Source organism: Eulemur rufifrons, chromosome 17 (genome assembly GCF_041146395.1).
Source record: "Eulemur rufifrons isolate Redbay chromosome 17, OSU_ERuf_1, whole genome shotgun sequence".
NCBI classification, from domain to species: Eukaryota; Metazoa; Chordata; class Mammalia; order Primates; family Lemuridae; genus Eulemur; species Eulemur rufifrons.
This window is the reverse complement of record NC_090999.1, coordinates 7097422-7122563: the sequence shown is the minus strand read 5'-3', so window position 1 is coordinate 7122563 and position 25142 is coordinate 7097422. Positions and strand designations below refer to the sequence as shown.

The window sequence follows — 25142 nt, the reverse complement described above, 5'->3', positions numbered from 1 at the left end:
TTTTCTTTTTTAAGAGACAAGGCTCTCACTATGTTCCCTCATCTGGACTCGAACTCCTGGCCTTGAGAGATCCTCCCAGCTCAGCCTGCAGAGTATCTGGGACTACAGGTGCACACCACCACGACCAGCTGTACATATGCTTTTTAAAAGTGATTTAGCTGTCTGTCTGACTATATTGACTATCATCCTGTTAAAATTATCAGGGAGTCATTAATTTAGACTTTCCCCCTCTCTGTACAAGACAACGGATAGGTATCGTTCATTTCATATTATTGCAATGAAGTGGCTGCAACTTAAAGTACATTACTTTTATTTTTCTTTTTTCCAAATATGTAAAATCCTTGAATGTTTTGCCATAATAACTACTCATAGTCCATACTTTAAGAGAACGTATGTGAGAAAGTACTTTGGACCACTGGCAACTTTTACATAGGTTTCTATAAGATTAGTAATGAAACTACTCTACCTTATTGCTTATTTAAAACCATTATTTAGATAGGTAATAAATATATTAAGCTCAAATGCACATAAATTGATCTGCTCAAAAATATGAAAACACACCAATTATATTTAAAGAAAAATAAACCAAAAAGAAGCAAAAGGAGAAACAAAAGCAGCGATTTACTCAAGTGTACGGAAAAGAAGACGCTTTCCCAGGTCACCGCCCCACCTGACTGGAGTCTTGTCGGTTTATCTCACATGGTGCTCTGAAATACCCGTTTTGTGATTAATTCTGTCCGTGGCCTCAGCGGGCACCTTGTCAATGGCACCCATTGTGAGAGCAGGTACTTGTTTTGTGCATTTGCAAAAATAAGATCCAACTGTGCCGTGCACTCAAATACTCAAAATACCTAGTAATTTGCTTAGGTTTTATTCCTCTAGCCACTGGTAGCCTCAACTTTTAATAAGCAGGAAAACATGGCTGATTAGGGAAATGAACAGAAAAAGACTTTGCAAATAAAGCCCTGCAATATAAATATTGCTCCTTTGAAATGACTAAATGCAAAGGTAAAAGAAAGAAACTGAGCACCTAATCGTCAAAGAGATCCCACATCTATATCAGGGAGAACCCATCACTCAACTAAGCTTACAATAATCTGAAATATGAGATCTGAGCAGGCCACTCATCTGTTCCAAGTTCCTAACTCCCTATTAAAGAGAATTCCACATTCACAAGAATCATTTACTCACAAGAACACAGCACCATGGCACTTCCTAGCCTGCAACTCTCTGACAGTCAGCCATCACTAATCTATTGCTGCCTCCGACGCCTTCTGGCTTCTGTTTTATTAGTCAGAGTAACAAGTGCCTCTTGGTCATTGTACAATCAGAAGCACGTAAGTTGATCAAATATGCCAAACAAACATCCACATGCAAAGTTTTAATATTTGAAAAAAAGTGTCCTGAGCAAAGTCAGGTCAATGCTATATTCCAATTTCAACAGTGGAGCTTTTACCTATAAAAGGTAAACGCAGTTTTGTTTTATTTTGTTTTTTCTCAAAAGAGTATGAGCTAAAGCTTTACAAAAAAAAAAAAAATAAAAGTAAACACAAAGTAAAATAGATTATATGCTATCATAGTTTAAAATGTGTTATTGCATAAAAAAGGAAGTAGTCCTAGCACACTGGTGTTACAGTGTTATAAAAATGTAAATGTTATTTGTTTCCACCTTTTGGAATCAAACTATAGATAAAGTTGAGATAATTAGCATAATTACAGATTGAAGAAAATGTTATTAATCTCAGTGGAAACAAAGTGAGACCAACAGGAGGGAGAGGAAGTGTGAAAAGGATAGGAATGTCTTTACCCAACAGCGGATCAGTTGAGAAATACTGACTAGATTGATGGAAAAGAAATTGAAGTTGAAATAAAACATGTTACATAAAGAACTAGAAGAATACATATGAAAAATTATGGACGGGTGGGTCTGATCAGAGGGAATGGAAAAAGTGGGGTAGGTAAGCAAAAACCCATCTGCCCCTGCAGAGTCAGTAGTATCGTCCCAAATGGATGCATCACGGGCAGTCGTGCTGGGCAGGCTGCAGTCAGCAGGGAGGCGGCCGCGGGCAGAATGAAAGCAGGGGTGGAAGGAAGCGGCCGCTCTAAGCAGCAGAGGGGCGGCAAGACCTGTTGAGTAACTGCCGCTTCCACAGCAGGCCTGTTGGCAGGACTCTGTTTCTATCACACATGTGTGGCATTTAACAAAAACGAGGGAAAGAAAGAGTAGAATATTAACAAAGATTAGAACCAAATTAACGGAAAAATAAAGCAATCAATAAGAACCTGTCTCTAAAGGTGAATATGTGCTAAGGGAAGAATCTGGACAGTGGATATTATTTAACCAACATTGTTGGAAAAGTTGATGATTGATCAGTAAAAACACAAGCATACACACACTATAAATCAAAATACAATACAAAAGGACTAAAAAAAAAGGGCAAAAATAAATTTAGGAAGACATACATTACACTTATTTCCTAAAATAGTTCAATAATCATGAGATAAGGAAAGGCTTCGAAACCGTAAAAAAGAATAAAATAATAATAAACATATAAATGTACTTAACTACATTAAAAAATTCCTTTATGTCAAAAATCATAAGTAAAATTAAAAAGAAAATGAAAAACACCAACCAAAATTAATGACACACACAGGATTATTTAAATATTGACAGAAATATTACATTGAATATCAGCATAAGTACACCAACAGTTACAATTTTTCAGATGGGTAGAGAACACAAAAACCAAAGAGCCAACAAATGCATGTGAAATATATATAACCTCACTAGTAAGCAAAACAATATAAATTAAAATATTAACGAGACACCATGCACTTAACAATAAAGATTATATTTCAAATCTTCACAGAAGATGGATTACTCAATTAATGGTGCTGGACAAATGCCCTAGTCACATGGGGAAAGAATAAGGTTAGATCTTTACCTCATGATTTATGCCAAAATGAACCATGAAATATACAGCCATAAAAACACTGAAAGTAAATTTAGATGACTATTTCTATAAACTTGGCTTAGAAAAAGCATTTTAAAGCATGACGGCAAAGCCAGAAACCATAAAGAAAAAGATAGATAAATCTCACTATACAAAAATTTAAACCTTCTCAGCAAAACAACAGTGTAAACGAAGTAAAAAGACAAATGACAGGGACTTTCACCTTCAGCTATGAGAAACTAGCTTCAATCAGACCCATTCTTCCACTGAGAACAACCAGTAAAACTGAATAAATTTTATTTTTTAAATATCTATTTGGAGGCATCAGACTTGTAAGACAACCAGGACTTGCAGGTCTGACTATATTCTAGAAAGAAGGTAAAAGTAATGAGCCGAGTTTCCATTCTCCTAACTTTTTCCCTCATGGCATTTGCTGATTCCTAAGGCTGGGGTGCTGAGACACCAAGCAGAAAGCAGTAGCATCAGAGGGGTTAAGCAGAGTCTATCACAGTCTCCAGGGTTAAGGAGACAAAATCAGAGTTCGTGGCCTGCCAAGGATGGCAGGCCTGTTAAACATGCCCTATTTCTGGTAAGCACCGAGGGCCGTCCCCTACAGGTAAGGCAGAAAGAGACCAGATCTTACAAAGACTGCAACCTAGTCTGCAACCTCCTGCCCCATTCTGTCTGTCAGAAGCAAATTAAATACTCTCTGGAGAAACATAACACCACCCAGAGCTACTTTAATTTTCATATACAATGTCTAGTATTAAAAAAAAAAAAATGCCAGATGTATCAGGAGACAGGACCAAGAGAAAAACATCTACAGAAGATCCATATATTATAATTATCAGACTTTAAAATAATGTCTTTTAATATGTAAAAGAATGACAAACTGAGAATTTTATTGAGAACTAGAATTTTAAAAAATCATATAAAAATTTTAGAAATAAAATACAACTAAATTATGAATGTAAAAAGCAATTAAATAGTAGATTAGGCTAAAGAGAGAACTAGTGAACTGAAAGATAGGTTAACTAAAAATGCCTAGACAGATAAAAAGGATTAAAAAAAGAGAGATGGGGGAAAAAGCATGAAATACACATGGAGCCTGATGGTAAAGGTTTAAAATATGTGAATTTGGTGTCACAGAATGGGAAGAAAAAGAAAATGAGACAAAACAATAATTGACAAAATAATGGCAGAGAATTTTTCAAAACTATCAAAAAGCCACAAAGTCAGGAAATTCTACAAACCCCAAAAAGGATTAAAAAATAAATGACAAATTTTTAAAAAATGTGGAACATATGCTAGACAAAGAATTAATATCTTTAGCATATGTAAAAAAAATCCTTAGGCCTCATGAAGAAAAGACAGACTCATCAAAAAATTGGCAAAAGATATGAAGAAGTAATGCAAAGAAAGAAGAAATATAAACGGCTAGTAGATTGTTAAAAAAACAAATTTTTAAGAGCTAAGAAACATGTTATATGAAACATGCCTCAACCTCACCTATCATCAAAAACACACAAATTAAAGTGAGGTATCATTTTTTGACCATGAGTTGGAAAAGATGAAAAAGAGTCAAAATAACCGGTGTTGGCAAAAGTGTGGAAGGAAATGTACTCTCTTATCTTGCTAGTGAGCGTAAGAGTTGTGATTTGCTAAATGAGGTATTGGAGTTAAGTTTGGTGCTGTCAGGGGCAGCATAGCGAGGGACACGCAGACTGGAATCATGAAATGATTAAGTTGATTACTCAGACTCTCACAGGACCAAAGAGGAAGGAGAAGCCACCGGGACATGTACCTTAACCAGCAGGCAAGGAGCAAGAGACAACAGAGGGACCTGTGGGCTGGGGCCTTTATTGGGGTCAAGGGTGTTGCCCAGGGGGGGCTTCCTCGGACAGGGCTGCATTAATTAACTTGAAGGGACCTTGAGGCTAAGCACAAGAACTAAGGGGTTATGTTATCTTGTTCAAGCAGGAGTAATGTGGTCAAGCAGCTCAGAGTAAGGGGCCTTATCTATCTAGAACATGAAAACGAAAACTGAGTGGACACTTCCTCAAAATATGTTGGTGAAGGGTGACCAGCTGGGGAAAGAACAACAAGATGGATGCTGACGCAGTATTAACACAAATGACAGTTATGACAGTAAGTAAGTTCACTCTTTCTAGCGGGCAGTTTGTTAATATGCATTATGTTGGTCAGGATAAGCTAGGTTATGCAGCAGTAACAAACAATCCCCAAGTCCCCATGGCTTATGACAAATGTCTACTTCTTGCTCACACTACCTGTCCACTGCAGGTTGGCTACCTCTCTTTTCTACATTGTTTTCCCTCGCAGGACTCAGGCTGATGGAGATTGTACCTAGAAAGTTGTGGGTCTCCTAAAAGAGGACATGGCAAATCACCCACATGCTGGGTTTTAAAACTTCTAGCTAAAATTTATACAGGCCACTTCTCACTTGCCAGAGCAAGTGCCATGGCCAAGTATGATGTAATAGGGAGGGAAGTCTCATCCTGACTCAGGGAGGAGCAGAATTACTTGTAAAAATCAGAGAACCTATCACACAGTTCCAAACTCAGTATCTAACAATTTCCTAAGAAAATAAGTAGCTTCATGTGCAAAGATACATGCAAATTGCTGTTACTAAATTATGCAGTAGAAATAACCTCCATGTCCACCAGGAAGTCACAGGCTAAACAAATGAAAATATCCAGAAAACAATACACTGCAGTCATTAAAAATAATGATGTGTATTTGCTGACAAAGAAAGTTGTCCTCAATAAGTTACTAAGGAAAAAAGAAGGTTAAATGTATTATGTTATATTAAATGTCTCTGAAGTTACACCCAAAATGTGTAATTATCTCTACATCATGAATTAGCATTGATTTTTTTTCATCTTTGGCATTTTATCTTTCTATGTTATCTTAATTTTTTACAATAAGCATGCATGACTTTTAATGTTTCAAAGACCAACAAAGCGGCCAGGCGCAGTGGCTCACGCCTGTAATCCTAGCACTCTGGGAGGCCGAGGCGGGTGGATCGCTCGAGGTCAGGAGTTCGAGACCAGCCTGAGCAAGAGTGAGACCCCGTCTCTACTAAAAATAGAAAGAAATTATATGGACAACTAAAATATATATATACAAAAAATTAGCCGGGCATGGTGGCGCATGTCTGTAGTCCCAGCTACTCGGGAGGCTGAGGCAGTAGGATCGCTTAAGCCCAGGAGTTTGAGGTTGCTGTGAGCTAGACTGACGCCACGGCACTCACTCTAGCCCGGGCAACAGAGTGAGACTCTGTCTCAAAAAAAAAAAAAAAACAAAAAAAACAAAGACCAACAAAGCCATTTCAATATCTTTAATAATTAATGTTTGGTGTAATGAGGATACAGCAAAATAGGCAATTTCATACCCTGCTGGTAGAAGGAGAAATTGGAATAATAATAATATACTTTCTAGTAACTGATCTAAAAAGAGATGCTCAGGCCAGGCATGGTGGCCCATGCCTGTAATTCTAGCATTTCGAGAGGCTGAGGTGGGAGGATCGCTTGAGCCTAGTAGTTAGAGCCCAGCCTGGGCAACATAGTGAGACCCTATCTCAAAAAAAAAAAAAAAAAGTGCTCAGAGAGCCAATAAAAGATATTCTAAGACATTCATACATCAGAGCATTATTTATATAGCAAAACTTCAGAAATAACCAAAATGTCCAAAAATTAGTAAATAAACTAAGATATATGCAGAACATGGATTTTTAAAATCAAGATTCTAATGTATTTCTATATACATAGAAATAACCTCAGAGTTTGCTTATAAGTGACAAGAGCAGGATCCAAAACTATATTTATAGATAACTGTATAGACAGTTCATACGTATTTCACAATGTTAAGAGCATCATCTCCAGGTACCAGTAATACAGGTAACTTGTTCTTGTTTTCTTTGCACTTCTCTTTCTCTCTCTCTTTCCCATTTTTCCACAATAAATATTTCTATTGGGTGCAGAATAAAATATCTAATAAATATTACTGTTTAATGTTGTCATAGTAAAAGAGTAGGGATCACAGTGTGGGTGTGATCATTCACAGGAAAAATAAAGTAACCCCACTCAGAAAGAACTTTAAAATCACTAAAATCAGAAATATTCTCCCATGATGCAAACTTCATTGCTTTTTGAAATTCAGCAAGCAAAACATTCTCCCAACTTCTTAGCCAAGCACACACTGCTGTTGAATTTAAAGCCAGGAAACACATGAATAATGTCCTGGTACATGTAAATGTATTGGAAAAGGCCCATCTTTGCACTGCTGTTAAGTTAAAAGCCAGGAAACAAATGAGTAATGTCCTGGGACACGGAAATGTATTGGAAAAGGACCATATTTTTACTGGAAAGATCTTTTACCAATTGTATCTGTCTCTGACTACAGGAGACCAATGGCAACTTCCTAAATTATGCATTAAGATGCCGCACAGAAAAACTAGTTCAGCACTAAAAGACTGAAGATGAGAACTGTTTGTTGGTCCAAATGTCATCTTATAAAATGTATGGACAATAAGGAGAAGAAAGCAGCACACAGACACACACACACACACAGTTACAGAAACGCAACGCATATCGTATTCTCACAGCACCTCAGACCCAAAGGACGGTTTCCAACCAGGTAAAGGGCTGCTGGCTGTGGCACTAACACTGGCCCTTCCTTTTGTATTCGTGTAGGCCTGCATTACAATTAACCCTTGAACCACACTGGTTTGAACTGCAAGGGTCCACTTATATGCAGATTTTTTTCAATCGCATCACAGGCTATGAAACTTATGTATATGGAGACCTGACTTTCCCTAATCGCAGGTTCTGCAGGGCTGACTGCAGGACTTCAGTATGCACGGGTTTTAGGGGTCCTGGAACCAATCCCCCTCCCAGATACCGAAGGATGACTATTTCTCAGGTTGCATGATGGAAGAAATACTACGTAACTGGCAATGAGCATAGAAGTAGAGAAACTTTCAAGACCACGTTAACATAGAATCCAAGGTCTTCACCACGGCCTGCGTGGCCATCTGTTGGGTCCTAGAGGACAGAGCCCCATGGCTTGTTCATCTCTCCATCTCCAGTCTCCTGCAGAGAGCCTGGCATGGAGAACATCAGCAAAGATCTGGGATGGGCGGAGGCTTGATGGAGGAATCTGCTTCAGGTGAGGCTGGACAGGAGGGGCCGTACAGTGAGTCTGTCTGTCCGACTCTAGGGCTCTGCTTTCTGCATGGCCCGCTGGCATGGTGCCCTCACCCGGCACGGTGACCCATCAAACACCACAGCCCCGGGCCTCTTCCATGGGGCCGCCCAGCAAGGCAGCAACCTAGAGACCCTCAGCACACCCAGCAGCCAGGCCGGCCTTTGGGTGGCACCTCAGTGGCTGATGAAAGAAGCCACAAGCACCCAGAAAATGCTTTCTGATTCTAGGGCTTTCTCAGTGGGTTTCCTTTCATCAAAGCGAGGGAAGCCTCATGCTCCACAGACACAGACTCGCATAATCACGTTCTCCAACTTCCTGAGTTAAATGGAAACGACCACTCAGACTTGCATCAGACCTAAAAAGCCAAAACTTAAAGGCTACCGCCCAAATGCACTTTCATACACGAAGGGCAATGTTTGGGGGACTTAGTTTCTAGCTCTATATGCACCCATGAAATACTCGCTGATTCAGTTAAACGAAGGCTGAAAAGGCATTAATCTAATCAAGCATAATGTAAGAGACAAGCTCACCACAGCAAGTCCCTGTGAACGTCCGGCCTGGAGCACTCTGTCCGTCCACCTGAAAGAGCATCAAATTTCAACAAGACATCACAAAAGCTTTCTCTTACGAGTGGTGTTGGGTCTTTTGTCTTCCCCTCTAACTATCCTCACCCAAGTCCATCCTTCTGTCTGTCAGTGAATCCCTCGTCTCTTCTGACCTCATCTCCTGCCCATTCCCTGCTGTGTTCTGCGCTAACCCCTTGGCATCCTGGCTGTTCTAGAACATTCCAGGCTCTCCCACCTGCTCCGTCAGCCTGGAAGACTCTTTCCGAGGCTTCTGAACAATAAGACTTTCACTTCCTTCCAGGTCTTTACTCAAAGGTTCCTTTCTCAGCGCCAAGGGGAAATTTCAGCGTCAGCCCAACACTGCAAAAGGGCCGCCTGATCTCGTCTCCTGAGCACTGACCACTCCCCCTCATGCCACGGGTTACACACACTTTGCTTAGTCACCTCATATTGTTTCTCTCCCCCAGTAGCACGTCAGTTCCAGTGGAGCAGCAATCTCCATTTCTGTTCAGTACTATGTCCCCTGGAATGGCATCTAGCACATTCAGTAAATATTTGCTAAACCAATGAATACATTAAACTGAAAGGAAGGCATCTTCATGCAGAATCAAGAAGTGTATCTAATGCAAACTATGTTTTGTGTATTTCTTTTTAAAGGGAGGAATGCAACATAGAAAGTGTTTGTTTAAAGGATATTAGTTAACAAAAACCCCCACGCTTGCCGATGAAGCCGATGAAGCCGAGGCACACCTCAGAGAAGCGGCCAGAGAGGGTGGAAGCCAGGGCCAGCACGGCTGGAGGCGGGACCTTGGTAACGCAGCCCAACCCACTGGCAAGCGAGGCGGGGTTTTGTTTTGTTTTGTTTTTTAATGATAGGAGGGACCCAAATGTGTTTGTGAAAAGGGGAAAGCCCCGGCAGAGAGGGTCAGCTGGGAGCGCAGGGAGCCCAGGTCATCGACAACACCCGGTCCAGGGCGAGTCACAGGGCCAGTCACCGGCTCCCCAAACAACTCCCGGGCCAGATAGATACCCCCTCAGCAGGACATCCCGTTGGCTCAAGCACTTCCCAAGCCCACTGTCCCTGGACACACGACCAGGGGCAAAACCAGCTGGCTCTGCTCTCAGCAGAGCTGTCCCTGGAGGTGGGGGCAAGAAAAGAGAGGGAGGGACTGGGCAAGATGGAGGGAAACCGACCTCAATCTCCTCTTTAGAAAAGAAAGCCAGGACCGCCCAGGCAGGGAGAGAAAACCTGTCCAGGTGAGCAGAAAGAACATTAAAACAGACATCCTAAGAGCAAGCCATCCGTGGCTCTCAAAAGCGGGCGGGCATCACAATCTCTGGAGGGTTTGTGGATGGCAGAATGCTGACGCGCCCAGAGTCTGGGATTTAGGTGGCCTGGGGTGAGGTCCCAGGTGACGCTGCACGGGGACCACACCCTAAGGACCTCAGCGGCCACAGGTCAGCAAACCCACCAGAGGGCAATGAGCAGACAGCGCAGCCCAGCTTCCATGTGGAGTAGGTCAAACTTCAGGCTTTGCACACTCTTAGCTCCTGACCGTACACGGCAATGTACAGGCAATTTACAGTGGGTACCTGCAAGTAGAACCAACATGGCTTTTATGTGGCAGGCGCTGCTGGTGGTGGGCTGAATGCTGTGCTCTCCTGTTCAAGATACGCTGACATAAAGTTACAGGGATATAGTTTTTCTTTCATAAAAATCCTCCCATATCCTAGAATGGAAGGGGCTTAATGAAAACAAAAATCCTCCCATAAATAATGTAAGTAGGTACAGAAAGCAGACAAGTGGCTGCTCAGCGCTGGCGGCGGAGGCCAGAGGAGTGAATCTAAAGACGTTCTTTGTGAAGTGATGAAACGGGCTGAGACTGTGGCGACGAGTGCACACATCTGTGAATGTACCGAAAACCACTGATCTGCAGACATTAAACAGGTGAACTGTGTGGTATGTAAATTCTGTATCAACGCAGCTGTTTTTAAAATAGATTCCTTTTTCTTCACTTTCCCTTTCAAATTACTTCTATCTATTCTGCTTTTGGGGATTTCCCATTACTTGGAACTTTAATTAGCTTTCTTTAAAAAAAAATTTTTTTCTGTTCCTAGGCCTTCTATGACCATTTGATTTTAATCATATAATTTTACTTATTCAAATTTTTTTAAATCACAGAGTAGAATTCCATATATATATATATATCACACACTTTTTTTTTTTTTTTTAGAGACAGGGTCTCACTATGTTGCCCAGATTGGTCTTGAACTCCTGACCTCAAATGATCCTCCTGCCTTGGCCTCCCCAGTAGCTGGGATTACAGGTGTAAGCCACAGAGAATTCCATATTTTTAGACCTGGAAATCTTTTGTGTGTGAACCCATCAATTTTCCAGGTAGAGACCATGGGATTTTTTTTGAGTGAAAGTGACTTTTCCAAAGTCAAGCACATGTAGTTCTACTCAAATTATTTTAAAAACAACATCCCTCTTCTGCGAGCAGAAAGATATATCAAAATACATATTTTTTTTAATTAGCCCTCCAGTATCTGATATTGTGTTTTAATAAAGTTCAGGAATATCTATTCCTTTGGAAAACAGCCATTACTTAACAGACTTTTTCCATGCTATTTATAGGAAACACAAGCCTTCATATATGTTAGCACTCACCTGCCAAAACCAATCCATGTGCAAACTGGAAGGTAGAAACTACCAGATGCAAATGAAGGTTGATATGAGTTTTTAATTCTTTTCAAAGATCCCTCCACTGAATTAAAATTAGGAAATAAAAAATAAGAGTATTTTAAGTATTTTTTGGACCCAATAAAATTATTAATATTAGTGGAGTCTCTGTAAGTCACTGCCTCTACAAATGACAGAGATTTTGTTTTCTTTTAATTAACTCTACACACATGTGCCTCGTGGTAAACAGACCCAATGGATTCAGATTTGTTTACACTTGAGAAAATTTAAAAGTGATTATTTCTATTAAAAAGAAATTCACCATAGCTTCCCTAGTAGGTGTTAAGTAACTGAATGTTTTAGAGAAATGTATTCAATCTACTTTTGTATTCAATCCACAAACAGTGGAGGCTTAATGCCCAGCTCTATCCTTTCCTCTCCCCCAGCCACCCAACGGGCCCTCGCTGATCAAGGGCTCTCCTGCCTCCTAAAAGGCCCCCAAAAAGATATACCTGTCCCTGTGTCCTTCCTCGGGCCCTGCCCCTACCTGAGTGACAGCTTTCTCGTGTGATATAAGAAACTAGTCCAAGGGACTAAGTTTAGGCCAAGGCTTCCTTCGCAGGGGCCAGAAAATATAACTTAACATGACAGCTTTCCTCCAAAGTGGGGTTCCAGAAATTCTGTGGTTAATGGATCCTTCAGCTTCTCTTAAGTAACACTTCTTGTGCAGCCACATCTCAGGAGTGACCTTCGTCATAGGCAGGGAGACAGAGGGGTTTCCTAGGATGTAGGACTTTCAGTGCTAAAAAAAATAAAAGCAAAGTCCCAGGCAAATCAGGGTGAGTTGATCCCCCTGTAGAGCCAGTACTTGTGGCTGAAAGTGGTCTCCCCCCATCACAGCGAGTGGAGGGGGACCTCGGCGACAGCTGATACAGCCCACCCTTGAGCAGAGAACATAACAGGTGACGAGATGTCGCTCCTTCTCCTGCTCCTTGGCACCCATCACAGGCCGTGCCAGCTTTCCGAAACGTGCCTCTTATGTCCCTAGGGCCTTTGAACAGGTCCCCCAAAGACCTACTCCCTCCACAGGGAGAAAGTCAGTAGGGAGATGCAGCTCTGGTCACAAAGGGACCCCACAGGGCAGCAAGCTGGGTTCAAGGTCTCCACTGCGGCCGACTTAGCCTGGCTCTGCTGGACATGGAATTCATTTCCTAGAAATCTGCCCATTATCTAACAGCAGAGAAAAAATCCTAACTCCAGTGCCAGCAGAAGGGACTGAGGAGCTATGTCACTGCTATTTTTAGCAGATGACTATTGTCCCTGGAGTTTTACAACACAAAAGGTCTAGAAGGAAAAGATATAGACAGGCCCTCCCACAGATAGGCCAGTGCAGAGGGCCAGGCCCTTTGGACGCCTGCCTGACATGTCAAAGAGAAGCAGAAGGGGCCGGAACCCGGGAATCCACCGCAGCCGCTTGTTCACAGTGCAGAACCCCGGGAACAGAATCAGTCTCTGCAAGACCCAGGCTGGGCCAGGGCCCCGGCTCCAGGGCTCTCTGCACTAACCTGTACTCAAGGAAAATGCTGAAGAAAGAGAAAGGCTTGTGACCACCCCTGGCACAAGGACCATCTTTCCCCTCCTTGAAACACTCTGCTTACTCAGCTTCCTTGAGTCTGGGCCCTTCCAAGCGACAGTCTGCTTCTCTTCTGTTTCCTGGGGCAGCGTCCTCCTGTCCACCCTTCTGTAATCAAAGGTTTCCCCAAGATGCACCAGCTCCCTTCTCTTCTCCTCCAAAGCACCTGCCGCCACTTTAACAGTTACAAGAATCCTTGCCATGTAGATGTGCCATTTTCTTAATTACCCCTTGTTGGCTAAAAGTTTGCTTTGCTTCCTTCCACCTTTTCCCTTGGCTAAAATTGAACTAGTAGTTACTGGAAAACTACCTTGAGGCTAACTTGCCCATAGAAACAATAGCTCCATTTACTGACTGTCTCTCATGGGGCAGGCACTTCTATACGTTACTAATTTATTCTGCCCAGAACTTGTAGGAGGTGTTATTATCTTCATTTTCCAGATGGGGACCTAAAAGAAACTGAGGATCAAAGGATCATGTGACTTGTTCAGCAGCATGTAACCAAACTAAGCCCACATCCTTGACCACCAAACTGGATTTCCACTCTAGGAAGAGTTCTAGAGCTCCTCAAATTTAAGTGTACCAGCAAATCAGCTCAAGACCGCCTTAAATTGCAGGCTCTAACTCAGTAGGTCTGGGGAGGGGCCTGAGATCCTGCATTTGGGAAAAGCTCCAGGTGATGCCAGTGTTGCTGGTCCATGAACCACACTTCAGGCAGCAAGGGTTCTGATGCCCAATATTCCCAGCTGGTCTCCCTCCCACCTATTAACTAGGTCTGGCCCTGCTTGCGTTTCCAAAATTAGATCTATTCGTGACAGTAAGGCTACAGATAAAAGGTCATGCATGCCATCCTTCACTTTGATTAAACTTTTTATTTTGAAATAGTTACAGACCCACAGGCAGTTGTACCATTCACCCCCCAAAGTTAGCACTTGGCACAATCCTAGTACTATAATAAAGCCTTGAACTTGGCGTTGCTGCAATCCCTGGAGCTTACTCAGACTGCTCCCTGCTATGCATACAGCATGCGTGTGCGCGTGCACCTGTCTGTGCAATTTTAACTCACGTGTAGCTTCCTGGAACCACCACAATCAAGGTGCAGAACTGTTCCAGCCCTGAGAGGCCCCCTCCAGCTACCCCCTTATAGTAACACTCCTTCCCCTCCTACTCGAACCCCAGCAACCTCTATCACTTCTCCATCTCTACAACTGCATTATTTCAAGACTGTTACATAAATGGAATCATACAGCATATAAGCTTTGGAGATTGGCTTTTTTCGCTCAGCATAATTCCCTGGCCTGCCTTCATTTTTGAACCAGCTTCATTTGCCTTTCCTTGTCTCAGAGAAAGCGCTACTCTAAATGTACTTAACACCCTTGTCTGGGCACCTGTCACGAGCACAGGGGACATAGTCCCTCCTGCCTCTTTGCGGGGCTTCCCCTCCACACCATGGTGCCTCTCCCAGCTGGAATGTCCCTTGCCGGAGGTGCAGACTCTAATTCAAGAGCCACTGAAGCATCCCAGAAACAGAGGCCAGACAGAAATGCGTGACTCCCCACCCCATCGGACGTGCACTTTTCATCTGTGCTTGTTCAGACCTGACATAAAGATGCCTTTGGAAACATACATAGTTTCTCTGTCCTTTTGAAACTGCTCTCAAATCCCACCGTTCCAATCCAATTTTGCCAATTTTGCCACCGAGTCACATGGGATTTCACTTCTGCCTTAATTTCCATATCTCTGACTCAGTAGAAATAAGTAAAATCTACCTTCAACGAACTGTCCTTTAAATTCGGGAACACTATTTAAAAATAGTCTCTTCCCGACTCTTTTATGTACACACACACACACGTCATGACATCAAGGATTCTTGACAATCTACTTCATCTCAAAATACGACCTCATAAGATCCACAAATAGGTGCCACCATCGTCCTCCCACACTCTCCATCACAGCTAAAAGTGGCATCCTGTCCTTCCCACCGTTCAGGTCTGTGTGGCTTCTGTCAACCCCTCCTTGCTGGGATGCTCTTCACACACATATGCACACGCGCACACACGTCCTCATTCCACCTTGCTATTTTTAAAAGTTCCTTTCCAGTCTTCATGAATGAAACATATTTTCTTTGTTCACATATTATAACAAACTCTCTACATCCTTCTTATATCTTTTAATTAAAAGGAATTACATACTGTTTTACATATGGGGTTGTCTGGACTTAATTTGGAGAAATCTTAGAATGTTCCGTGGCCATGATTTAGAATTACTGGCCCAGAAGGCTATCAAGCCAGCCTCAAGCAATTTCAAAAAAGTGGTATCTTACAGATCATGCTCTCTGAATTAGGTTAAAAATATTTTTTTTCTAAATAAACCTTAAAAATATATTTTAAAAATGGTAAGCACAATTCTAAATAACTCCTGAGTTTGCCAAGTGCAACAGCTGAGGCAGGAGGATCACTTGAGCCCAGGAGCTCAAGACCAGCCTGGGCAACATAGTGAGACCCCCGCAGCTCTAAAAACAAATTTAAGAAAACAAACAAAAAAAAAATGACAGACCTAGAGGCATAATAGAAGAGTGTGAACTTTAGTAACAGACAAGTAGTTAAATAATACTTAGAGCTTTTCTTACATTGTAGCCATATCTACCAGAAGTTGTCATTCAAAATAGTTCTGAAAACTAGCTTACATATCACATTGACAGGAGAGTTAGACCAGTAAATGATAATCCAAAGCAGATCATATGCCCTATTATTGTTTCAGATTTTTATAAGCTTCCCCCTTTGCCTTCCCTCACCAGTACAGGATGTTCACAGTCACCACACATCTAGCGGATCCTGCTTCTCAGTCTGGCCAGGAGGTATCGGCGGGAGGCCCCGAGGCCCCGTGGGGGTCAGGAGGAGCATCATGCCTGCCTGGGAGTCAAGCCCAAAGCCCGGCTCTCCTGCCGCACCCACGTCCTCTCTTCTCCGAGCCCCACTTTCTTCAACCACAAAACCACGGGGCTCCCCCACTTCCCCAATCCCTTCCACCTCTAATCCTGGGACGACAGTCCGTCCACATTTCTGAAACCTCCCGCACAAACACACGCGGGGCCGTCACACATAACCCTTCCCTCAGAGCCACGTCAGGCCCTGGGAGCTGGTGCTTGTTGACACTGGACCACGAGGATGTGCAGGTTTTCCGCACTATCCCCTCTGCTTCGGTGCCTGTCAGAAACGTCCCGCAGTAAAAATAAAAATAAATACATCAATGCTCTGGGTTAGTGTGTCGCATCCTTTACCAACAAAAGCCGATTCTCCCTTAAGAGTTCCAGCGGATTTCTTGCTTGTTCACCTTAGGTCTAATTCTATGTCGCCACTGAAGGGTCAGGCCTGACCTTTACGAATAAGTAAGTAAGTAGGGCCTGGAAAGTGGAACCGACTTCTTGTCCTTCGGCGCCACGTGAAACGTGGCAGAGCAGTAATCGCATATTTAAGTTAGAGATCTTCCCGCGGGTTCCCAGACACGGTAACACCACCTCCAGAGTCACCTCCACTGAATGTCAGGGGACTTGCAGGCCACTCTTGTTCCCTTCACAGGGACACCGACTCACCCGGCTTTGTCATACTCCAGTGTCCACTGTGGAGAACAGGCGGCGTGGACGGTGGTGACCATGGTGGTGGGGGATAGTGAGTTTCAGACTCAGGCCACCTGGGATCTGCTTCCTGGCTCGGCCGGAGGGCAACTCTGCCCCACCTCCCTGAGCCTGATACCTCATCCCCTAACAGAGACAACCGCACCCACATCACGGGCTCCTGGGGGCGGATGAGATGCTCTGCGCTAAGGCTCCAGAAGCCCAGAAGCCCCTGGGGCTCTCACTGAAGAGCAGACCATTTGGCGGGTCTGGGTGGGGGTCTGCGTTCCTATCAAGCTCCCCGGTGGGGAACCCCCTACTCCCAGTCTGAGGACCCCACTTTGAGGTTCAAGTTTCTGCACCAGTGGTTTTCAATGTCGGCTGCACAGGGAATTACTCTCTGAGGCCTTATCCTACCCCAGATTCTCATTTAATTGGTCTGGGATGTGGCCTGGACACCAGGAATTTTATGGAACATTCCAGATGATTCTCATGTGCAGCCAAAGTTGGGAACCAATTCTGGGAGACTACCTGGTTGGTGCAAAATGCCTCAGAAACCCGGACTTATCTTTCCTAAAAGTTTGTTGCTATTTAAATTTATCCAAACTTTGTTTTTTAAATCATTTCAAGAAGCTAGTAACTCCTTGGGACAATGGATATTTCCTCAATCTTTAAAAAATCAGGGATGGAGATCTGGATGGGGAAACACAAGCACACTCCGGGGTCCATGCGGAAGTCCGGGTGTGGCCACCAGTTGGGTTGAATGAATGAATGCACAGGGAAGCCAAACCCAGCAGAGCCCTTCATCAGACCGAAGATCGGAGGCAAACCCACTGTGGCGGAACCAACACTGCAAGTCCAGGTTCGAATCAGGTTATTTCACCTGTTCTCTTTGTTATCATGTTTAGCAGCTGACCCTTAATAATAATAATATAAACACAAACACATTTTATGCCAAAGGATTTTTTTAAAACTCAATGCTTATTTTCTCTCCTTTAATAACAATCCTTGGTGACAAAAGGGGAGTGTGACTTCATGTTTTAGAAGCATCTCATTAAAAAGAATAAGGGAGTAACGTCTGATGCAGCAGCCACACTGAATCCGCCATAAAGCTCCTGCAAACCTACCCGACTTCTTCAGATGTCCAGCTCCTCTCCAGGGGCTCCAATAAACACCCCTCCCTGAGCTCAATGGCTAAAAGCGCCCTGCAGGCCACATGTTCAGTCTGAGATACCCCATGGAGAGTGCTCTTCTGGGTTAGCCCTAGCAAAGCCTCCTCCGTATTCTGGCAGATTGATTCCAAAAGTGGCCCCAAGTCCCCTTCTATCCATGCCTCTTGTTAGGTGACTTTGCAGCTCCTCCACTGAGGGGAGGGGGTCTATTTTCCTACCCCTTGAATCTAGGCTTGGCCTTGTGACTTGCTTTAGCAAAAGTGACATTGAACCTCCACCAAGGTGAAGCCTCGAGAGACCTTGCTCTCCTGGAACCCTGCTCCTGCCGTGGAGAACAAGCCCAGGTCAGCCTGCGGGAGGATGAGAGACCACATGAAGCAGAGATGAGTCATCCCAGCTAAGACCGTCCTGGTCTGGCCACTCGCAGCTGACCACCAGCTGAGTGCTGACGAGGCAGCAAATCTAGCCTCGTTCAGCTGAGCTGGGCCACCATCAGCAAAATGCTTTCAGTTGTATACACCTGTGAGGTGTGAGGCTTTACAGTTGTTTGTCATGCAGCATTATCCTGGCCACTGATAACCGATACACTTTTATCAAAAACACACAGGCCTCTCTAAGGCTGCGGGGCCCAGAGCAGCCCCAGCCATGGTCAGTAGAAGAGGAAGAGGCAGACATCTGTCACCTGCCTGCTGCCAACCCAGGCTTTCCAAGCCCACTTCAGTGGACTCCTTCTGTCCCAGCCCCTTGGGGTCCTAGTCCCTTCTGCTCAATTTATCCTTCTCACTTCCTTTCCCAAAGTTCAGAAGTTGGAGATGCAATTAAAAACACTAACATACATTCCCAATCAGCAGAGCAAACTTCTTGCTTGTGCTAGCTGGCCCTCAGCAAGGGTGGGGAGGCATGAGGCCAGGATTTACTTCCTAGAGTAACTTGCAAGGTCCAGGGAATTCACTCTCCATACACATGGATGCCAGGGCCCGGTAAGGCAGAGGGATGGGTACTAGTTCCAATAACTCGATTCTCATTTTAGGGAAAGGTGATTCTAGAATTTATAAAGCTTTATGTAGCATTCAGAAAACAAACAAAAACAAAAAATTTTTCTCTAGTCGAGATACAGTCCTAATCACAGCTATGAATACATCCATAAAATTTAAATGCAAGCACTTCAGGAATGAAGGGAGACACTCCACACTGGGTGTGGTGCGGGCTTTGTTGAACTAACAAAACAAATGGGTGGAGAGGCCTTTGGAAAATTTCACCAAGAGGCCTGGAATTTAACTATGCAGGAGTACAATTCCATCACGAAAGCAGTGCAGTTTTTAAAATTTAGCATATTTGGGCCTTATTCTGTTCTGACATTCAACCCACCTTTCCTCAACAATTAAAACGGCACAAACACTTCCTTTGTTTTCACGGCTGTCTCAAGAGCCGCCAAGGCTGTAAAGGTGAATCTCAGGTGATAAGTGGAAGAGAAGAATTAGGAAAAAGAATTATGGCAGCTTTCACTATCCCTGAGTCAGAGGGAACAAAACTACCATAAATTCAGAAGACATCGAGAGCACGCTTTGAATGGTACTGGAGAATTATTTGACAAATATTTACATGTTGCACATTAAATCACAAGGTTCTTTTAGAGCAATAAATATTTGAGAAGGAAAATGGTGTGCTGAGCCACATCCAATATTCTACCGATCTCAGGAGGCAGGAAAAAATAGGTTTTCTTAAACAAAACACATCCGATCCTAAGTTACCCAAAGCAACTGGAACGCCTACCAGCTCCGGGGGAGCTCCCTTCTCAACCAACCAGAGATGAATAGCTCCACAAACACACCCTGGAAAAGTTGGAAAGCCTTTAGAGACATTTTCCTCTTAGAAAGCTGGCTGTGGGTGGCACCTGTGAGCTGTCATTCTGTCATGAATTACCCCTGACTTCACCAAAGCTCTTGGACCTTCTTGAGGTTTTTCACTGTCACTAATCACGATAAGCTTGTAGACCAGGCTCCAGCAAAGTTCCTGCCCCAGGGCCCTTGCACTTGCTGTTCCCTCTACCTAAATTCTCTTTCCCCCGGACACCTTTTCTACCACACTGCTCAACCTGCTCTCTCAAATGCCCGTCGTATTTGCAATTTCAGCCCTCAGTGCCTGAACACCCGCATTGCCCTTGCCCAGTTCCCGGAGCTGCTGGCTGAGACAGGGGTAGGCAGAAAGGCCTCCCAGAGAAGGTGCCCTTAAAACAGGCACCTGCAAGCAGTGAGGGAGCGAGCCGTGTAACCACCTGGGAGGCACACATTGGACACTAGCATGTTCACAACCCCAGTGTGTTCCCTAATTTCCTATTTCTTAACCAGCTACTTTTCCTCTCTAAGTTCTTCTCCTCACTAAAAGGCTGAGACTCTCAAAGGCAGGGACTGCTGGACTCATCTTCAAGTGTCCTAAAGTACCTAGCCAGAGCACGGTAGGCCTGCAATAAACACTATGCAATGACTCACACTCCATCGGCCACGGAGAGGTGCACTGGGGCTTTGCCACACTTTATTCTTTCAGCCATTTTTCAGGACTACAGAGCTGTTTGATCACCAGTTTCGAGAACCTAATGGGAAGAATGGAAGCTCCCGCCTCCCCCCACCCACACCCCAAAGCACAGAACACAGGCCCTGCTCCTTCCGATCCACGGATAGAAGAGCTCGGGGGTCTTGTGGTTTGCAGGCCAGCTGCCAGGCCCCGTCACTGTTTGGCTCAAAGCAGAGATGCAAAGGACGACGAGTCTCCTTCTCTACTATAGTTGGGACAGAGGAAAAGCCTGGCGTGGCAGAAGGAAACAAAGGAACCTGGAAGGAGCCACAGGACAAGACGGTAAGCCAGGCCCCGGGGCGGCCCCTCAGAGCATGTGTACACTGCCGCACCTCACACTCACAACCCCAGCAGATATGAGCTGTCGTTATTCTATTTGACAAACAAGGAAACCGAGGCAGAGAGATTCTGGGAGGCTTCAGCTAGCATCCCATGCCTACCCGAGGGAAGGGCTTTCAAGAGCTGCCGGGCACTCGGTCTGTCAGGCTCAAACCCCCTGGGGATGGCTTACCTGTTGCCAGTTTTCTCCTATGCAGCTGTTTTCAAATATACATATATATATATATATATATATATTACTGATTGATTCATTGACAGAATCTTAATCTGTCACCCGGGCTAGAGCACAGTGGTATCATCATAGCTCACTGCAATCTCAAATTCCTGGGCTCAAGCCATCCTCCTGCCTCAGCCTTATGGGTGCACGCCAAAATGCTCAGCTAATTTTTCTATTTTTTGTAGAGACAGGGTCTCACTATGTTGCTCAGACTGGTCTTGAAATCCTGGCCTCAAGCAATCCTCCCACCTCCTCCTCCCAGAGTGCTAGGATTACAGGTGTGAGCCACCGCAACTGGCCAAACATTTATTTTTTGCCGCTAAAGGAAAAGCTAAGCCTAGCGTCACCTCAGAGTGGGCACCAAGCAAGCCAGGTCCTGCTCCAGCCCACGGGAGATCCCCAGCTTCCCAGGCCCCAGGGAGAGACCTACCCCGCCTGTGCCCTTCCAAGCTTTCAGGGGGTTCCTTTAAAGCAGGCCCAATACCTGCTTCAGGAAGGAAAGGTTTCTAATCCAAACGTCTGGGTGTGAAGTCTTGCACTTAAACTGAAAGTAGAGCTCCACCAACAGCCCCTTGGGCCTCAGGAGGGACTCCCAGCCCTCCTCACTTGCCAGCTGGAGCATCTGCCACCTGGGCTGGGGACATGGGCACTGCCATGGGGAGCAGCTACAGGAACTGCAGGGATCCAGGTCATGCTGTCCACGGAGATCCCACCTTAGTTCTCACTGCCTGCCACAGTTCAAACACACCCCCTTCCACCAAGTTCAAATGCTGTGTCAAGTTAGTACAAGCAGAAAGTGACACTTGCCGGCTTCCTAAATGCCTAAGCCCAGCCCAGATCACAGTCAGGGTCAAATCACTTTGTCCCCCACCCCCAAGATAAACCAAGGCACAGGGTCACTAGGGTCCCCAAGTGAAAACACATATTTTCTGTCATCTGCAGGCTCCGGAGCAAAAAGGCACTTGCGTTCCTGATTTGTGCTGGGACCTTGGGGAATACAAAACTCAGGTAAGAACTCGGCCATTTGTCCACAGAGCACAGATTAATGTGGACTTCGCCACCGTAGTCAATCTGCAGTTTTTTCCTCAAAGTGCTTGATGGGCTGTGTTCCACGAGCCAGTCCTTCTCGAGTCTTCTCAAGCCAACTTTTTCTTTCCTTTTCTAAACGTTTGTTGCTTTCTCTGAATCTTGACATCACTAAAGCACAGCCACTGCCGCCTCCCTCCACCGGCCTGCGCTGCCCGGGTGGTTGCTTGCCGCTCGGCTGCCCTCCCAGGCCCTGCCTCTGGGGGGCCCCGGCTGGCGCCGGCTCGCGGCGGTGACCGTGCAGACTCACAGGTCGGAGGTCGTGCTGGCTAGTGGCCCCGCGGGCCACAAGGCTCAGCAGGGGGTGTGGGGTGTGGGGACCAAGCAGTTCGGGCGGGGGAGAGAACAGTCGCTTCCAAATACTGGCAGCCTGGAGGAGCCGATTCACGCCCAGGCAAGTTAGGGCAAGGGCAGTGCGAGGGACCGAGGGGACAAACAGGACGCTGGACAGGAGGGGTTGTCCCTGCAGAAGAGGAGGAATGGTCGCCTGCCAGGGGCCTGGGGAAAGGTAATGGTCGGGGTAGGGGAGTAGGTTGAAGAGACTCCGCAAAAGTCTTCAACCCTGAATTCCAGCACGTGCCCCCGGGGCGAATTCAGATACAGGAGGACCCGGGACCGTAAACTAGAAGGGGATGGGGTAGGGACGCGGAACTGGAGGCGTCTCCAGCTCGCGCTGCCACCTCGGGCAGAGCAAACTGCGCCCCCACCCCTAGCCCACTCCCCCAGCCTGCGACGGGCAGGCCACCCAGGGCTCCCCACGCGCCACGCGCCCAAACAGCGAGGAAAAGGCGTTCTGGGCGGCAGAGTGACTGAGGGACCGGTCCAGAGCCGGGATCTGGCTGGCAAGGGTATGGGGGTTGGGATGTACCGAGGGGACCCAAACCCTGTGGGGACGCCTGCTTACCCGGCCGTTGCGGTCGGTCTCCTGCACCTCCTCAACGCGCGGCCCCCGCTGCACCAGCGCCCGCAGCAGCCCCACGTCGTTGGCGCAGGCGGCGCGCAGGAGGGTCGCCGCCTCCGGGACGCCCTCCGGGGCGCTCTCCGCGCTCTGGGCGCCGTGCTCCTCTTCATCTCCGAAAGGGTAGAAAGAGTCGTCCGAAGCGATGCTGCGGGTGTCTGGCAGACTCGAGAAGTCCTCGTACTCCTCGTACTCATCGGGGTCTTCCTCGACCTGCGCGCCCTGGGGTGGGGACGGCGGCTGCGGGCTCACACAGCCTGCCCCGCCGCCCTCCGGCCCGGGCCCGGCCAGCAGCACCATGCCGGCGGCCGGGGCGCGGGCCGGGGGCCCGGGCGCGGGCCGGGATACCGGGACCCGGGCGCTCACCGAGGTCACCGCTCCTCGCCCCCTAAGTCCCCAGAAAAGCAGTGGCCCACGCGCCCCAGCCCGGCGGAAACGAGCGCCAGGCGGCTGCGCTCAATGAGAAAAGTCACTGGAGACTGGAGCAAAGCCCCTAGGGGGTGGGAGGAGCCGCGGGGGCTTTCCGAGTGCGCCGCGGGCGGGGACAGAGCTCGGCGGGGGGCGGGGCGGCCGCGCCTGGGGACTCGCCCGCTCCCGGGTGCCCCGCTGGACCGCTGGTTCTTGGCTAGAGTTCAGAACGAGGCAGGGCCTCTCTGGACCGCGGGGATCGTGCACCTTGCGGCTTTGCCCAGTGCTGGGAGAAGCACGCGCGGGAGAGGCCAAAGCACTCACTGAAGCGCCAAAATCCGCGTCGCAGGCGGCCCCGCCCCTCCCTCTCCGGCCCGTGGGGACCGAGGCGGAGGTGGGGTCGGGGGACGCGGCGGGCTGAGCCTGCTTCCAGCTTCGGGAACGTGGAAGCCCGCGATACCACCCCAGCGGAGGGCGTCAGGCCCCGGGGCCGGGGTGGGGGCAGTTCCTCCCGCCGCTCTGGAGGCATCGAGCTCATTTTCTCACCTCCCGGGGATCCTGGGCTGCGGGGGCGACTCCACCCGGCCACCGCCGGTCTAAGACCGAGGGATCCCTGGCGCGCAGGGCTGCGGAGACCAGGGGATGCGGCAGAGGAGCTGTCCACCTTAGGGGCCTCGGGCCAGGGGAGCGCTGCAGGCCGTACCCTCTGAACTGGGGACTCCCGTGGGGGAGTCCCAAACCCGGAGGGAAAGGGGAACCCTCAGAGTCCCCAGGTCACGCGGACCCCGGGCCAGCTGTGGCTTGCAGGTTGGTCCTACCCTGGGTTGTGTAGAGGTGTTAGAATACTTCAGGGAGGTGGGTACGTCTGGGTGGGAAGGGAGGACACCGGGCCCGAGCGGTCAGGAGCTCCCGCCCCCACCCCTAGCCAATGTCACGTGCTGGGATCTGCAAAGTCGTGGAGGATTAACCTGGGAAGGTCGCGACAGGGCGCTGACCCCGCGGCTGGCTGCCAAAAAGAGAGGAGAGCAGGGCTGCAGGCGACCGCCGCCGCGGTCCAAGCCCAGCGCCGCCTGGCCCAGCCGTGGCCTCTCCCCGTCTGCCCTAGTGAGGGGCGGGGAGAGGATGCGAAAATTTGCCTTGGGGAGCCTCTGATTTCCCGGAGGAGGATGCGTCGTGAACCAAATACTGGTGGGAAAGACTGTGCCTGGAGGTGCGCTGGTGAGCGCGCCCGAGCCTCTGTCTGCTGTGCTGCGTCTTCGGCAGGACGCGTCATGGGTCAAAGGATGCAAAGACCACCACCTCTCTCTGGCCCTCCAGCCTCCTTCCCTTCCTTTCTTTCCATTGATCTTGACAGCGTGTCCACCAGATTCCAGCCGGTGGGAGGCCCTCGTGGCCCAAAGGTGAACAAAACTGGGCGGATGCAGCCAGTGGGGACAAGCATTGAGGACCTCGGGCGGGGCCGGGCAAGCCGAGGGGCACAGTGGGGAACTGTATCAGAAATACTGTTGTGGGAGGTGTGGGCTGGAGCAAGGTTTGAACTTCGAGGCCTCTTGAGCCCCTGATGTTACACTGCCTGGGCCGGACCCGCTGTCATGGTCACCTGGTCTTCCAGTGTCGCCAGGAGGAGCCCGAATGGCATCCGCAGGGCCTGGAGGGTGGTGGGCCCGAGAGTCCTGATTTCTGGTGAAGACGCTTCTGAGCACGCCCTAAGCTAGC

At 47.1% G+C, this 25142-nt stretch overlaps 1 protein-coding gene across 1 annotated transcript in view; it reads right to left on the bottom strand.

Annotated features, from left to right (window-relative positions):
• ANKRD33B (ankyrin repeat domain 33B) overlaps positions 1 to 23318 on the bottom strand; it is a 70132-nt gene extending 46814 nt beyond the window's left edge. Inside the window, exon 1 of the mRNA XM_069492495.1 lies at positions 22965 to 23318. Within this exon, the coding sequence (XP_069348596.1) occupies positions 22965 to 23318 (354 nt within the window). The remainder of the gene's footprint in view (positions 1 to 22964) is intronic.
• Positions 23319 to 25142: the final 1824 nt, after the last annotated feature.